Genomic DNA, 18,493 nt, shown 5'->3' with positions numbered 1-18,493 from the left:
AGATGCAGTGGCCACTGGAACTGAGATCTTTGACTGAAAGGAAATGAATGAAGCAATTTTCCCTGAAAAAGTCCGCTGGCTCTGAAACTGTTCCGGTAAGGGTCAATTTACATTGGCAAGCAGTCAAGACGAAGTGTCGATGTCTTATTGGAGAGGAGTCGATTGCGATATCGGTAGTTATGGAATGAGTGTATGTGTGTGGGTGTGACGGATATGCCTACGAATTTATCGTAATATCAGTCAGTTTAATGAAAGAAACACACACATACCTATTAGAATCATTATTTTTATATTCACTTTGTTCTGATAAGTAATCAACTTTACTAAGTAGGTACCTATTACTTTAAGGGCCGATTTTTCAATGCCAGGATAAAAGGTCAAATAACTATCTAACGAATAATGGACAACATTTCAAAAAACTAAAGCTGTTATAAATCGAAAACCATTTCGAGATTTAGCTCTAAAGGCCACAAAAAAAAATGTTTTTGTATTTTTTGGATGTATCATTTTCGAGAAAATCATAAAATAGTAAAAAAGTGCTGATGACGTCATGCATCAGGTGCGATGCATTTTGATGATCAAAGCCTATAGATTTAAAAACAAAGTAACTGTCACTTTCATTTTTGATTGACGTTGACGTTTTATCGTGACGTTGTTGTTTATTTGGGTCATTTTCATAAATTCTGTTCTGACACTTTCTGACTATTTTTTTATTATTTAAATAAAATGGTTAGTACGTATTAAGAGATGACCTCTATATAATGTGTCCCAGAGTATGCCACCGCCTACACAGCTGAAAAAATGCTTCTGCTTATTTTTTTACATGATACTACTTCATAAATATCATTGTCATTTGAAAATGACCCATTTGTTGGTTGGCATGTAAACAAAGTTTAAATGACACTTGTCAGTGTCATTTATGTTTTTTTTGGAGACTAAGGCAATAGACAAAAATAAAAATTGAGCCTAATATGTGACGCCACTTCCGGTTTTAAAATAATTAACTTTAAAGTTAAAAATAACATGCAAAAATTAATGTATATACAAAATAAAAAAATACGGGTCCTCTAATTTTCTATAAACTTTCCAAATAGGTAATAAAAATAAAGGGTAAAGAAAATGAATTGTTGTCCATTTTATTTGCCTGTTTATCGGCGTGGTAGTTGCTAAACCATTTTTCAATGAGGCGTTTGTTAAAAAAAAAAAAAGTTCCTTTTTGGAGAAATAGATGGCATTGTCTAGGGTTGTTCCAACTGTCAAACCCTCAGAACACACTCAGATCACATGTTATTCTGTGAGGCTAACGAAATGTGAAAGTGACGTAGGTAGGTAGTATTGTAGTATTATTTTCTCTATGATGATAATATATCATGCTATGTAACAATGGTTAATTTACATTACCGCGAATGATTTAACTTACTTACGTGAATGAAAATCACTTGGTATGAAATGATCCGAACACAACCATGATTCTTTTCGCAGTTTCCAATCAATTTTTCGCACATTTATCCGAGTCAATCCATTGTTGAGATGTATGTGTCGCAGGCAACTGGTTTAATCTCCTGTTTGATTGAACCACTAGCCCGTTCATTGGATGGCGCTATTCAGTTGTATGACTAACGGACAACTCGTCAAGTCGTTGATTGTAACGTTCGACGTCTTGACTGAACGTCATTCAGCGAAGTCGTTGAATGGGTATATAGTATAGCAACTTTGTAATGTCTGGTTAGGGTGAACATCACCAGACAAGAGTCAACAAAAAGACTATGTTACAAAGCTCTTATCTCACAAATTAACTAAACAATAACAATAAACGTACCTTAATATTGTTGTTCATAATTATCCAGTTTCGCCACTTTTTTTCTTTGAAACGATCCGCTCGCGGCGTAATAATAGGTTAATTCATGTTGTCACACTATTTTAACACAAATAACGCACTTTAAAGCTAATTTATTTGCAAAAAACTAACAATATAGGTGCTTTTTGTGTCAGCTGTTAGCTGTTAGACGCCATATTTGTTTTATTCACCACCTGACTGATTTTAAGTCAGCTAACTAGTTGGACGTTTTGTGACGCTTGTACAATCAACGTTCGGCCTAGTCATACAACTGAACAGCGCCATCCAATGAACGGGCTAGTGGTTCAATCAAACAGAAGATTAAACCAGTTGCCTGCGACATATGTACAATGCTGCCACAATGTCAGTTCGATTACACGAACATAGCACAAAACCGATCCAGTTGCAAAGGGGCGTGAGACAGGGAGATGTTATTTCTCCGAAACTGTTCACCTGTGCACTGGAAGATGTTTTTAAGCTTGTAGAGTGGAAAAGACTGGGCATTAACGTCAATGGCGAATATATCTCTCATCTACGATTTGCTGATGACATAGTTATTATGGCGGAAACGCTGGAGGAGTTAGGCGAAATGCTCACAGACCTCAATGATGCCTCTAAACAAGTTGGGCTGAAAATGAACATGGACAAGACAAAGGTCATGTCAAACGAACATGTTTCATCATCGCCCGTAACTGTAGGAGGTGTCACCATCGAAGTTGTTGATCAGTATCCCTACCTAGAACAAGTGATCCGATTAGGTAAATCCAACTTCGATAAAGAGGTAGCTCGTAGAATCCAACTCGGATGGGCAGCGTTCGGGAAATTACGACACATCTTCACTGAAAACATACCTCAGTGTCTGAAAACAAAAGTTTTCAATCAGTGCGTGTTGCCAGTGATGACTTACGGAGCCGAGACGTGGTGCTTCACCAAAGGGCTTATCCACAAGCTCAGAGTTGCTCAGCGTGCTATGGAAAGGGCTATGTTAGGCGTGTCCCTGCGAGATAGGATTCGTAATGAAGAAATCCGCAGGAGAACTAAAGTTACCGACATAGCCAAAAGGATTAGCACGCTGAAGTGGCAATGGGCTGGCCACGTAGCCCGCAGAGCCGACGACCGATGGAGTAGAAAGGTTCTGGAGTGGAGACCCCGTGTCGGCAAACGGCGTGTCGGTCGCCCCCCAACCCGTTGGTCTGATGATCTGCGGAAGGTAGCGGGAAGCCGCTGGATGCAGATGGCGGGTGACCGTTTGGGGTGGCGATCGTTAGGAGAGGCCTATGTCCAACAGTGGACTACGGAAGGCTGAGAGAGAGAGAGAGAGAGAATCCATTGTTGCGCCTGGCTTTCATCATTTGGAAATTTATGATGTCCTTTATTTTTACAAGTTGCGACGGCACACATTCTCATCTTGTCTTGTGAGTATTTCTTTGGGATCTTATTTAGGATCATACAATAAATAAAAATAGAAAATCAGTTCTCGCACGCAGCACCCGTTCAAACGGCGCGGGTAGAACTATTCACAGAATACTTAGCACTATCCCAAGCCACATGCAGTCTGAGCCTCGGAAGGATGGCTCGCGCTACCACCCGACATTTAATCACAACTAGTGAGTTCTTATTCTGAGTTTAGTACTCTTTGCTCTCTATGTAATTTTTGACAGTTGGTACACTGCGTTTTCACGCCATCTATCGGCATACCCAAAAGCTCAACTGGCAGCTGTCAAGGAAAACGGCTCATTGTGATTTATTCCATAGATAACTATCTTACCTATTTTTCTATTTGAACCTCAATTTGAACTCAGGAGAGATGAAACAAGTATATGCAGACACTAGTGCTAAAGCAGGACAGACTACTATTTCAATTGTCAGTGTCAACTATCACTCTCACTGACTGTTTGGTTTGGTTATTTTGATTTTGGTATTTAAATTTTTTATTTTTGAATCACAATGGTTTCACAAAAAAGAGAGCGTTTAGCGAATTTTAATAATGCTGAAGTTACTGTGTAGTGAGTTTGGTAGATAAATTCAAACATGTTATAGAAAATAAAAAGACCGATGCTGCAACAAATAAAGATAAGGAGACTGCATGGAAGAAAATTGAGTTTTCTTTTAGCTCCAGTGGTATAACCACAAGTGTCCGCTCATGGTTTTCCATGACCCTTAAGTTAAAGTACGAGGGCATCAAAAAAACAATGAAGAAGAAGTCTTCCCTGCAAAGGCAGGAGATGTACAAAACTGGAGGTGGGCCCTCAAATGCACCTCCATTTATCGATGTAAAAGAAAAGGTGTTAGGCATTTGCTCCAACATTACCATTCAACATATCCTTAATTTAGAATTAACAAATAAAAACTAAAAGAAATAATTATAACACCTATGTTTTATTATCAAGTACTGGATGGTTTCTCTCTTTTCTCCTCAGCCTATAGCAGTCCAATACTGGACATTGAAGATCATCCCGCCAAGCCGGAGAGATGTCTTAGATATTTATTTATTTATTTATGGGAAAAAGATACTTATATATAGCATAGGTTACCTACTTATCGTAAAATGAAAAACTATATTATGTACCTTAATATTTTTTTATGAAGGAAGTGCTACTACATTCCTGTTTTATAAAATTAATGATTGAAAATAAATCAACATAATGTTTCTATATAGTCTGGTGCCTTTCGGCGATGAAATTCTTTTGCATCCCCCATACTATAATGATCAGGCCTCGTTTTGACGACTGTGACTTTCCTTTCAAATGGTTTAATATATTCGTTCATTACTGCCTCTTCTTCTATCGCCATATCATCAATATCATCGAAAATATCCATTGAAAATGACGATTATTCTCTGCGCTCAGTAGTTTAGAATTGGTATAAACGCAAAAAAGAACTTACAATAACCTCAAATGTCAAATTATCAATCGAATAAGCCCTATCTGGCGGCCCAAGCAGCAGATAGATTTATTCTCCAGTTCACTGAGTTATTGGACGAATAAGTTCTATCTGACATTTGAAAAATGTAATATTTCGCTATCTGTCGAATAAACGCTATCTATGTATCTGTCTATCTGAGCATTGAAAAATCGGCCCTAAGTGATTGTAATGTTAGTTAGGAACTTTGTATTATTATGTTTTTTTCTACTTTTCAGTCCTTTGAACTTGTATGTTAGTTCGTATGATTTCTCGTCAACATATTGTGCGATTGCGAACTCGTCATAAAACTCTGACATAATTTGCCATAAGTTTATCCTAAACTGTTGAATTAGTGACGGTACATTTTTGAAATTATTTTGTATTTTATGTTTGTAAACTACATCAAGAGCTGTTGAGAAATCTTCAAACTTTTCTATAGCTGCGGCCAAAGTAGCTCCAGTATAGTTACAATTCAGCTGTAGCTTACTTATTTTATCAATATTCTCATCACAACCAAGGCTTTTAACAACTTCTTCATGTAAGTAAGTCTCATAGAAGTCTTTCCATTTCTTTCTAACATCTGAACCGGTAGTGTTTTTGTACAATTTTATCAATAGAAGATTAACAACAATACTTGGTATAGCCGTCGGAAGCAGCTCGCAAATTGGCTTGAAATGATTGTACCTCGACCATCCAGTCAGGATAATACCTTTGAAATTCTTTATAGACGGCTGTGTCAGTCCTTCATACTTCATAAGCTGTTGTACCCAGCTGTAATGATTCCTAAACCTGACTTCTAAATTTGGGTACAACGCTGTCTCGCCATCTGCACCTTTGTATGCTGACGCTATCCATATTGTTTTATAGTTTTTATACAACTTGTAGATGTTGGCAGGTTTCAGTTGGATGTTGGCTGCGTAGTCCCAGGCCACTGGTTCCACGGGCAAGGATATGGGCTGCATCAGGTCACTGTGCTGCTGGAGCATGTCATCCCATATGAGGACAGTCGTGTGAGGTGAGAGGTCGTGGACGGTGTCGCAGATAAAAGCTACGTGCCTCTCGTATTGTACACTAAAATGAGGAATGAAGGGTTCTGAGTTCCATCATCATCATCATTAGCTGTACTCGTCCACAGCTGGACATAGGCCTCTCCCAAGCAGCTCTCTCCATTGGCCGCTGAGCGTTTTTAAATCGGTGGAGTTTCGACATAAATCATCGAGTTACTAAGCTTAAGTAGCATTGGGCTCGTCACATCACATCATCTGTCTAAGAAGAGATATCCGATGAGGTAAACGTGTTCTGGAGGGTAGACCGCGACTAAGCAAACGTAGTGTAGGATGCCCTCCAGCTAGATGGATGACCACTTGCCAAAGGTTTGATCTATATCGCATCAGCACCAGAAGGGCTAGCACGGAGCGCATTTAAGACGTGACAAAAGTTATCCGTCGCGTTTGCTCTTGACGCTGCGCGATGTGAGTGAGCGCGATGCAAAACTTTTGTCACGTGTTAATTGGGCTCCGTGCTAGCCCTTCAGTAGTGAATTGCTATAGGCTGACGATGATGATGCACACGAGTACTCACATGTTGGAGAGTTGTTGTTCTCTGCAGAGCTGACATTCGTTCAAGTTGAACACTTCGTCACAACCAACGTGCAAATGTTTCACTGGACTGATCGCTTCGTGAAATGTTAATATCTGAAAAGATTAAGATTTCGGTATTTCACAATCACTTAAATTAAGTTCTTACAAATTATGTTGCTATAATTTTCATTGGAAGGAGACCTGAGCCCCAGCAGTGGGGAGGTGATGGGTTGTGATGAAATGATGAACTTTCTACTCCATAGTGTAAACAAGGTCATGTGATCCTCTCACTAGTTGTAGTAGTCACGTGACCAGCAAATTTGTATCAATTAAGTTTGCGGCGCCCACCAACCCGCACTAGGCCAGCGTGTAGGACTAGGTCTAAAACCCTTCATTGGAAGGAGACCCAAGCCCCAGCAGTGGAGACGTGATGGATTGTGATGACGATAACGATGTTAGCGAAGATTCCTCATATTATTATTATTACTTACCTGTTCAAGCATCTGTCGTATCAATATTCTGCTTTCCTTCTTACTCGGGCATATAGAGCCATACTCCATCCTGTTTTCACACAAGTGGACATATTCTTTGTGCTTCAGGACAAACTCCAAGTGGCCAAAAGTCTGCACCAGAGGTATAATCTCAAAGCCCAAGCTTACGGCTTTGGATAGAAATTGTTGAAGCTGTGGATATAATTATTAAAGTATTAGTTTAAATATATTGGATATATTGTTATAAGTGATCGAAGGGGATACGAGTATTTAATAATAATATATTTGACATAAGAAGTAAGAAGGACGTAAATTTTATTATGGCTTTAGGGCTTTAGGTAAGCGTACCATAAATTTAATTGAACGTATCTAGAATGAAATTAAAACTCTATGAAATATAACTCAAAGCGAATATAAGATCTTTTATGTTTTAATACCGAGCGAAAATTTAAGCAAGCCGTTACCTTAGGTTGCAAAGATTACAGATTACAATTATTTTTTCGATAAACACACACAATAGCTTACCTCAACTCTAGTATAACAGTTGGGTGCCTTCAGTTTCTTCAGAGTTCCTTCGTAGGGAAACATATCTTCGTACTCCATTAGAAGCGCAGTCACCCCGAGAAGCCTCAAGTTGTTCACCAGCGAAGTTATATAACTCAACTTGGGAGGAGCGCCTTTGAAGTCCAAATGAAACACCACATATGGTAAGATTGTATCTGGTCTTACTCTAGGAAGATTGCGATCCAGACTTTTGTCAAGCAGCTGTGTGCAACAATAGATGGCTATAAGCGACGTGAGTGCGAGTGTGACTTTCGTTCTACGTCTGTAAATTACCATTTTAAGCAATAAGGCCGCCTTTTTACTATTTTTCTTTTTAAGTATGTTCTTTATATTTCTAAGTTTTAGGTGCAAATATTTATTACCTATGTATTTTATTTTTGTTGTTGTAGTTTTAAGTTATGAATTTATTATTAAAACTGGTTGTCTTATAGCTGTTAGTTGGTGCTGAGTTTACAGGAGACTGAGGCGAGTAGTAGTAGTAATTGTCTTAGCATATGCATGGCTTCTTCCGCTCTTGTAGCTAAAGAACAAAATATGCTTATGTAATGTGAATAATAATACCTACATATTATGCATGAGCTCATCGATATACTAATACCAGGAAAACTATAGTACAAAAATATGTTAACTATTCTGTTAATAATGGGGAATATGACGTTAATTTGTGTTTAAAATTTTGTGAATTTGTGTAGAGGTGTGTAATTTTTAGTATCTATGCTGTGATTTTTCAGACAATATTTAAATGTATTAAGGTGGGTAGTGATGGTGGGTGCTGCGAAGTTGGCCAACAGAATATCCGCTACAGGATGTTTACATTTAGTCTAGTTCTAGTTTAGTGTTTATTCTTCTGGTTCAATACGTTTCACTGCCTTATTTATACCAAAATTATCCGGTGGTTTATTATAATATGACAAAAAAACCGACTTCAAAAAACCACTAAAATGTAAGAAATAATTTAAGGTTTACACAAATTATATGTGACAGTACAAATATACCTAAGCAGGAACTGTTCTTTTTTGATGTTGGTGCGGTGACCAAGTAATCTGAAGAAATATGGCACCAACTGTGGTTTTGGTAGTTAGTGGTTTTTTGAAGTCGGTTTTTTAATTTTTTTAATTATTATTTTATTTTATAGTTTTTAGTTTATTTGCAATAATTTTTAATCAAAAGTAAGATGCAAATGATACCAAAAAGTCCTACTAATCAATACGAATCATTCAAGCCTAAACACGAGGTAGTTGCTATATACCGTTGAGGAGTTCCCTTGACTGCCTTCCGTTTCTATCATCAGATCAGCTCAAGGTCACCATCATATTTTTTTGTTATAAGATTTATATTTACGTTCTTAATTTCATTATTAGAATCAGTTAATATGTCCCCAAAATGGAAATTCATACCCTGTTTTTACCACTTTACCCACCCTTAAGGGTGAGATAAAATTCTGAAAAAAAATGGGACCACCTGGGAGCTCAACCCAATACAACAAAAAAAGAATTTTCAAAATCGGTTCATAAACGGTGGAGTAATCGGTGAACATATACATTAAAAAAATATATATATCCCGACGAATTGAGAACCTCCTCCTTTTTTTGAAGTCGGTTAAAAACAAAACTTTGCTATGAGTCGGTCGAGACACATAATTTTTATTAAAAACTAGTCACGTGAACGGCACACGGGAAGATAGCATAATTCTCGCCTCTATCTATTTGATTGGAAATAACAGAACACCTATAAGAAATGGGTACAGAAATGCTCATCTACCAACCCTGTATGGAAACATCCATAGACGATTAATAACTTTAGATATTTAATATACCTAGTTAGTAGCTGTGACAACTATTTAAGTACTAGAAAGTGCATTTATTTATTTTAAACGTAAAACAACATACTTAATTACACTCACGAGCAAAGAAACTGTTCCACTTACAAAATTTCGATCTTAAATAGCCAATTTTTTGTAAACATTATATTGAAAACTATAACAAAATGTTTTTGTTTTTAGTTGGTGATATTCTGGTGTCATCATTAAGCTTGCCTTTTCCGCTAAAAGTAATTTGGTGCTTTACTCGCTGGGACTTTTTCATTGCCCGTAAGTTTATTATAGTCAGAAATACCAACACCAACTTTAAATTCCTCAACACAACTTTGGAATATTGGTAAGCACGAGTATATTGACTGATACTACAGCTCCATAACAAACTTGGCACAGGTCTTCGCAAGACAAACAATTTAGGACCATAACAAAGTTAGCACAAGTGTTAGAATGTCTTGTTTCTCACTGCAGCTGAGTTTCAGTTCTGGAAGTTGGCAGCTCTGGAGAGTGTCGGCAGGTCCCGCGAGAGAAAACTCGATGCAACTTTATAATTATGTATACAGGGTGTTGCAAAAAGGGTATACTAAGCAAAAAACGCAACGCCCTGTAAACCAATATATAATATATCTATATCTAGTATTTGTGTAGACATATAGGCTTGGGGTCGGATGGCCATGTGTGAGATGACTACACATATTTATTTGTATACATGACTTCGAAGGGACATTCATTTATAATACGTCAGATTTCGAGCCTCTCTGCCGTTGTTCTATGTCTCTGCCGTGACGACCGCTCGCCCACTGCAGTACCACTTTTTGTAACAATGTGCATTATTTAGAGATCAGAGAAGGGATAATTGGAGCAACTTAAAATGTGCCGGAAAGCCGCAAAATTGGCAGACGTGCTCGCAAAAACCGCGGCCATTTTTCTCTGTCAACCTTTTTCATTCTGTAGCGTCCATCAGACGGACACCCGAAAAACTTTTCAAGGACAACAGGCTATTAGAAGAATCTCCACTGACCTTGATTCAAGGATTTGCGGGTTGGTAATTAATTAATTAAATTAATTACAAATGTCTATTTTCAGATTCTCCCTAAAAAGTGTAGTAAGTATCCGACATTACTACTTGTATATTTTCATAGGTCCTGGCTAACGAGAAATACATTTTAGAATTTCTATTTGTAAAAAACTGCATTTTTATTTTTTTTGCCATATAAATTCCTGTAGGTATGTATCTTTTTTCTACGTAAACACGTAAAGTGGATTTAAATACATGATTCTAAATCGATATGTTCACGCTTTCTAGGGTCTTAACAGACAGACGGACCACGAAATGATCCTATAAGAGTTCAATTAACTTTATTTTACGAAGACAAGTAACAATTTTAGTAACATAATAGACAATTTTTTGGTGCATGCGATAAACCTTAAATAAAGTGTAGTTAAGTTTTGTTTATCTTATTTTGTAAACCAGTAGATTACTTAACTAATAGTAGGTGACTATATTATGGTAATATGTTTCCCGTAAATAGTGTGTTTTACTAAGTAAGCGCTTAACACTTTTTTATTTTCTTCTTATCAGTGGTCTCTTTTAAATGGCTTATAGATTCTATAATTATAATACTTTACTGTGTAATGAATAGCTGTTAGTGACCCGACAATTATGAAATAAAATAAATAAATAAACAAAACTGTCGCCACACTGCATATACCTAAGTCAATGTGGGTCAAAGTGGTTGTGCCAGACTGCCAGTGTGGGTGATAAAAGCTACGGGCTCTTAGGTCAGTGGTTGCGTCTTTGCCTGAAGTACTTTAAATTATTCTAGATAGTTATGGGTGCGGCTACTAACATCGTTGCGACTGTCTGAAATGGATTTAAGGCGATGCGCTTTTTAATTTAATAATAATTTATTAGGTATTTTAGGTAAGTTAATGTGAAGAGAAAAGTTGAGGCCAGCAGTGCACAATTGCCTATTTATTGAAAGGCTCTTCGGTTATTGAATGGGGGCCAGGCATACTGGCTTAGAGAATACTTGTAGTTTTTTTTTCAATGGCAATAAATAGCTGCCTTTTTAATCATAAAAATTAAAATTCCTCTACGTCAGGCTCGATTTTGAATAAGATTAATCATAGAACATTTGACGGCTAAATGTGGTGACGATCTGCGAAAGGTGGCTGATAATTATTGGATGCGGAAAGCCTTAGATCGCATCCAGTGACGTGTTTTGGGAGAGGCCTATGTCCAGCAGGCTGATGATGATGATGATAGCACTTCCGTTCTTTCATTTCACCTTTTCATTCCTCATTTCACCTCAAGCAGAAGTCTTAAAACACCCTCTCGCTCAATCTTATACTCCGATTCTTTTTACAGCTTCACTCGAGCTAATCTGAAAGGCTGATCTCATTTTGAAACGTCTTCGCCTTAATAACGCTAGCAGGCGAGATTGCCCGGCCGTAGTGGCGGGATTTATGGCTCGCCGTCCGCAAGCTCTAAATTTAATCCACCAATCACAGCGCGGCAATATCACGCGACAGCCTATCTACACCCAGCTGAGTGGTGAACAGATGTTCGACAACTTAGACTAAGGTTTTTGCTAGGGTTTAGTGTAGACAACGGCTGTGCCTGATAGTTATGCTGGACGATGGAGTTGGAAAACCATGTTGTTACTAAAAATATATATTATTTTAAGTCAAAACGGGAAAAAACTATCGTTCTAACACAAAATGAGCTTTGAGTTTCTTTTTACCGTTATCGTTCATAAAGTACTTATTAGAATAATGACTTTTCGGCTGACAATACAACTTTTCATACTTACTTTACTTGTAATACTTATTTCTCGCCGACGATCGTGTACATAAAATACTCGTTACGACGAACCTCCAGACAGTTGAAAGGTTAACCATTATTTAAAGTAACAGTCAGAACAAAAGCCCGTATTCCAAAGAGTTACAGGTGATGATCGCTAGTTCGGGTAGCGAAATAATGTTTGCGAGCGACAAAAACATTGTTTGGTACCTCGCATTGGCCTCTCGAAAGAATTGGAAACCTGAAAATACTGTAACGATTTTCACACGATTTATTATTGTAGTAACTCAATATGAAATATGGTGGAAAGGCAACAACTTTTTGATGGAGTGCCTGTTTTTAACTCTGAGCGAAAAATAATAACTAATTCACCTTTTTTGTCATCGTAAATCCAAAAAGTATGGTCTGATTTAAATGTTTGAATAAGAATCAAAAGTGCTTATATTATGTACTAGCTGTTCCCGCGAGCTTCGATTCGCCTTAAAACGTTTTCCCGTGGGAATTCCGGGATAAAAAGTAGCCTATATTCGTTCTCAGGGTCTAGACCATCTGTATACCAAATTTAAATCCGTTTAGTAGGTAGTTTTGGCGTGAAAGAGTAAAAGACAGACAGACAGACAGACACAGTTACTTTCGCATTTATAATATTAGTTAGGATTTCTCTCGATCCTGTCAGTGGTTGACTTGCTACGAACATCGCCGTAGCAACGCGACAATAAGATATCAAGTATGCCTACGAAACTACGTAGCACAAGCGTAGCACAGCGTAGCACCAGTCGATTAATAGTGGTCTATATTTTCCTACACTACAGTATCGACATACTGGTAACAATTTTTTTTTTCATAACACTCAAACTAAGCAAGCTCCGTCGTGTTATTTTCTTGAACATTATTTATTAGCCATTGTTTAAAGGCACTGTTCTCTTTGTGGGCTAATTGGGTTACAAGAACCAATAGAAAAGAGGACAAAACAAGACAATATATTTATTAAACTCGGAACTTCATGAAAACAGTTTCAATAACTTTGCCCTTGTTATGACTTCCAAGTTTTAATTTGTATTGTTTCCTGGAGTTGTTTTGTGAAATACCTACACATAAATATAAGGAAATTGCGATTCAAGACGAAAAACAATGAACCGTGGTTTTAGGAAAACAGGAAACATCAATAACAAATCAAATGAAAGTTTCCTATTAAAAATATATATATGTGGATTGTTCATTTTTCTGGATGTATTTATCTAATTACGAAATAAAGAAATAGTTTATGTGTGCAAATTTTCGCAATAATGTTTAAAGCTAATCAAAGATTTAAAGCACTTTTGAAAATTAAATATTTTATTAGTTGAATAATTAATGAAAACCTTAAAATGATTATTTATACAAATTCATTAATCTATAGTTAACTAAGTGCCAATTTCTCCATAGTCGGTTATCTAACCGACCAGGGAATTTTTAATGAATTATACGTCATCTCCATATAAAATTCTTGACAGATGTGTCAAAAGTCAACCACTAATTATGTTATTATTAATATGCAAATTTTCGCAATACTGTTTAAAGTTAATCAAAGATTTAAAACACTTTTGAAAATTAAATATTTTATTAGTTGAATAATTAATGAAAACCTTAAAATGATTATTTATACAATTTCATTAATCTATAGTTAACTTAAGTGCCAATTTCTCCATAGTCGGTTATGCTCTAACCGACTATGGAGAAATTGGCACTAAGCCTTTCGGAACTCGGGTTATTCTGGTAAAAGCTGGGCTAAATAGTAACAGTGTAAGTTCGGGCGTTCTCATCAGGACTGCAATGGACTTTCTAGATTCATGAATATAGATGACAAAGTCGTTATGTAATGGGTGTAAGTACTTCTAGCAGGTCTACTCGAGAAATATTCATATCATAAAGTAGTAGTTGTAGGCAGGCACGTCTGCGCCTTTTTGTAAAGGCCCCACTACACGTCCGCGGATGCGTCCGGAGATGCCCTCCGCGGACGTGTAGAGGGGGTGATTTGGACATCTGTCGAGGTATTTCACGTCCGCAGACGCATCTGCCACCGATCCGTTTGGTGTCGGTTTTTGTGGCACAGATCAAAGGGTCCAAGCGCGAGCGTCTTGCATCTCGACCACACGTCCGCGGACGCATCAGTCAGTGAGACCAGAACCGTCTTCTTCTCCACTTCTTCTTGATAACTCGACTGCGATGCAAACTCAAGTAGTAGTCAAAAGTACAAAATCCATAAATAGCTGCAACGGATGCCGTTTCAATGTCCATGTTTACGTGTAGCGTTTGCCGATATTCAACTCAGACTGACCGATCAACAGAGGTGAGGTCGCTTGCAGAGATTCGTCTGCAGATGCATCCGCGTACGTCTCCGGACGCATCCGCGGACGTGTAGTGGGCCATAACATACATTACCTACATACACGAGCAGTTTTACCCTCGAGGTAAATCTGTCAGACAGATCTGTGGGTATATGTATATTTAGCTATTTACCTGAATACAATATTAAAATAATATTAATTAATTGATAATCATACGGAAACCCATTCTTCGGAAAGCCAATTCACTTCAAAATACAACGAAAATAAAGTCGATGTTGATTCTCGGAAATCGCGCATTGTTGTGTGAGTTTATTTGTATTGACTTATTCGATCACGCCGGCTCTTCTTTGTCAAGCGAAAAAATGAATTAAGTATTCGGATTGTTGGATTAATATCGATACCGGGGGACGTACTGCGAATATTTGCTGCTTTATTGCTGCTATTAATTTTAAAAAATATCATCATCATCATCATCTCAGCCATAGGACGTCCACTGCTCAACATAGGCCTCGCCCCAATGATTTCCACCTTGTCCGATCGAAGGCGGCCCGCATCCAGTGCTTCCCCGCGGACTTGACTATATCGTCCGTTCATCACGGGGGGGCCGCCCAACTCTCCGCTTTTTAAAAAATATGAGGACGATTATCTAAATTCTAATCAATATGTTGTTCTGTTGTTTTTCAGGGGTAAATAAACGTTTGTATCATGGAATGGGGTGAATGGATTAGCCGATTAGCTCCAGTTGCTATACCTGTAGCTGTCATTATATCTACAATCTAGATTACTTGTAGGTAAGTACTAGTAAATAAATAAATTAATTAAGTACCTACCTTACTTACTGTTCATTAAAATTTACTCATCATATTTCTTATGTACAGGCCATAAGTGTAAGTTTCATAAGTTGGTATATTATTTAGTAATATAAAAATAATAATAGAAAAGTCAGGGTAATCCCCCAGAGTCATGTTTCTTTTTGATTTGCATATTGACTTGGTTTCATCAATATTTTGGTCATATCATACCGGATAAAGTTAATTATAAGATTCGGAATTCGGATATTCGATGTTATTTAACATTGGCGGTATTCTGGTTGCATTCTTAAGTGTACATTGTGTTGCAAAAAGGGTATACTAAGCCGAAAGTCACGTAACCAACAAAGTTTCTATGGAAAATGTATTTTTTTTCGTGAATTTTGAAGTTCTGATTACAGTTTTGGGCTTAGATATACCATGCTGCACATTTATTATACCCTTTTTGCAACACCCTGTAGATGTTGTAACTTCCATACATAACCGGTGTTTAAGGTGTTCCACGGCGATGCTTCATGAAGGGACTTACCTTAATTACCTTAATTACTGAAGATTGAGCTAATTTTACCTAATAACTATAAAATAATCGGGGGACGGTAAGCGGGTACGGCAACATACTTCACGAGAAGGAAAACATTTTAAGAAAAGCGAGGCAGCGATAGTTTCATTACTAAAATACATAGTTTCTCAGCTTTTACATAAAATGTCTCAGAGAGCTTTAAATAATGTATAATTTTTTTAAAACCCCGTCCGTGTACTAGTGAGACTAAAATATATTTTTAAGCTAAAACAATTGTCTATTCATTTTAATCTGCCCCCTGAAAACCCAAACTACTATACAATAACAGCCTCTACACATATGCAGTAAAAGCGATGCAGTAAGGCGGCCAAGGGTCGAGCGTTGCTGAATACACGAGTAAATATATGAAATGCACAGAGTTCTCCAAGCCGCTCGCCACACAGAATTCCTGATAGGATCTGAAAGCGTATGACCGGCGGCCACTGAAAATGTAAAACATATAATTTAGAAGTGTATACAGGATGAAACCTGCACATCTAGATTCTAGATGTGTATCCTAAGTGCATTGTACTTATTCCAAAACGGCGATATGGTTCGCAACCTATCACGTGAGTACAAATTTAATGTGCTGCGAAAAGTGGGTGGCTCGCTTGTGAGCCATATGATGTAATTTAGGGTGGGAAAGTTCCGAATAACCCACCTGTCTTGGCTCTCTTTTACGTGGTTTGTATTTTAGGCCCACTTTTTACGGGATGGATTTCTGTTTGTTTTAAAACTCTTCTTCTTCTTCTTCTAGTGCCATCTCCTAGGGAAGGTTGGCAATTATCCTGCTGATTTCCGTCTTGGAGGCCGCCGCACGGAACAATTCTCCAGTGCTCAGCTCTTTAAAGCTTTAGTTACGCTATTTATAACTCTAGAACGGCTGAACTGATTTGGCTGAAAATTTGTAGAGAGATAACTATGAACTAAAATCACTTTTTCAACATCACCAAAGGTTAACTGGTAGAAAATGCTGCTAGCATTAAGTTCACCTTTGTACCAATTTACTTTGTGCAATAAAGAATTTAATAATAATAAAAGATGGATAAGTATAGGATACTTTGTATCCCGGAATTCCCTCGGGAAACTTAAAGGCGAGGCGGAGCTGGTGGGCAACAGCTAGTCTAACAAATAAAGAATAATATAAAATCTCGAGACTTTAATATCTCATCGTCTGTACATAGTAAATAGGTAAGTATTATAAAATGGACGTTGGTGTATGAAATGTTCAGGATATGTGGCAGCGGAAATATGAGAGCAGAATGCTCATGCAAGTAGTTGTTGTGCACATATACAGGGTGTTGTGATCTTAGATAAAAAATATACGAACAAGATGCTGTGTGAAAAACAAAAGAAAAATACTGCCGTATTTATTTTATGCAATGTATTAAACCATTTTACAACCGCTAAAGACAGGTACAGCAGTCACGTAGATAACTAGTTATTATTTGTACTGGTTTGCAAAATATATATTACTCGAGATTTTTCAAATTTACAGTCGTGAATCTTGATCATAATATGATAAATTTTGATTATGTGGGTATGTATTTTCAAAAAATATAATCTAACTGTTGTGTTTATAGAGGTACTTAATGCAAAGTTAGGAAATTTCTTGCGGAACACAATAAAATTCCATCACCCTGTATATACTTCCAGAGTCACAGCTGACTAGCGCGGCGCATCTGTGCATTCTACGTACAGGATGATTCTAGTTATAGTCGGATATTTGTCATGATGTAATGTGTAGTTAATGGCTACTAGTGTTATTCATTACATTACAGAGTAAGTGCATTAATGATTACTATGATTTCAGGTAGGTTTGTAGGTAAAAGTATTTTTTTATTTATCAAGGAAAACTTACAGTAAAAGTATATGACACGTATAAACACGTTGTATAAAGGGTGGTATTTTATCAGACAGTGTATCAGATAATGTATTATTGGACCAACTCAAAAAGCGTGTTTTTTACAGTGACTTTACTTTACTTTTTTCATTATTTATAAATAAATTAAATACTATTTTTTAAATAACGTCAAAATAATTTAACGTATTTATCTAATGTATTATGGGACCAACTCAAAAAGCGTGATTTGTTACAGTGACTTATCTCAACTTTTGCATTATTTATAAATTAATTAAATAAGTACTTTTTTTTACAAACAACGCCAAAATAATTTAACGTACTTATCTTTGCACGCCACTGTAATTTGCAACGCTGCAAGTATTGAACTAATATTACAAAATTTTACCAAGTTTAGCTACTTGAGTTCCAAAGTTCAGACCCAAAGGGAACCTAACTTCTAGGTTATCCTATTAGTTGCTTTCTACCTGCTAATTTATTAATCTAGATTGATTCTGGAGTTTCGAGGCTAAATACTTTTTGCACTTCAGACCGTCTAGTACGGGTTTCGCAATTTTTTACAACGAAAAAAGTTTAGGTTTCCTTTTGTCATCTGCATAAATTATCTGTCAAAAGTTTAATCATACTTTCTGCTAGAGGAGCCACTTTGTATGCGAGAAAACGTAAACTTTTATAGTTTTCGATAAACTATCAAATCTGTACTAGACGGGCAGGATATCTTCGCCCGGGTACTAATTATGGTGAATGCTAATTCATAAAATTGATATACTTACGTACATAACAATATTTAAAAAGTCGTATTATTATGTTTTTGTAAAACAAACAACAAGTATTTCCTTAAAGGTGGAAACTTGTTAGACCTAAGTTAGCTTTAGTTTCTTTAGATTATTATATTTACTTAGTTAAGTTTTCAAAAAAGATAATAAAAATTATTACCTTTCT

The 18,493-nt window shown here is 36.8% G+C and overlaps 1 protein-coding gene across 1 annotated transcript; it reads right to left on the bottom strand.

Annotated features, from left to right (window-relative positions):
- Positions 1-4,917: 4,917 nt before the first annotated feature.
- On the bottom strand, positions 4,918-7,838 carry LOC105391362 (hexosaminidase D). The gene is made up of 4 exons (XM_038111459.2): positions 7,338-7,838; positions 6,813-7,004; positions 6,323-6,435; positions 4,918-5,812 (listed from the first exon to the last, which is right to left on the bottom strand). Exons 1-4 carry the CDS (start codon positions 7,650-7,652, stop codon positions 4,918-4,920), a joined length of 1,515 nt encoding a protein of 504 aa, XP_037967387.2. The 5' UTR covers positions 7,653-7,838.
- Between the last annotated feature and the right edge of the window lie 10,655 nt (positions 7,839-18,493).

This window comes from Plutella xylostella, chromosome 26 (genome assembly GCF_932276165.1).
Source record: "Plutella xylostella chromosome 26, ilPluXylo3.1, whole genome shotgun sequence".
Taxonomy (NCBI): Eukaryota; Metazoa; Arthropoda; class Insecta; order Lepidoptera; family Plutellidae; genus Plutella; species Plutella xylostella.
This window is presented reverse-complemented; position numbering and strand designations above follow the sequence as displayed.

Coding starts and splice junctions, on each gene's coding strand:
- LOC105391362 (XM_038111459.2), bottom strand. CDS start 7,652: ATGGTAATTTACAGACGTAGAACGAAAGTCACACTCGCACTCACGTCG. Junction 7,005..7,337: donor ACTGTTATACTAGAGTTGAG/GTAAGCTATTGT, acceptor TTATATCCACAG/CTTCAACAATTTCTATCCAA. Junction 5,813..6,322: donor GAACAACAACTCTCCAACAT/GTGAGTACTCGT, acceptor TCCTCATTTTAG/TGTACAATACGAGAGGCACG.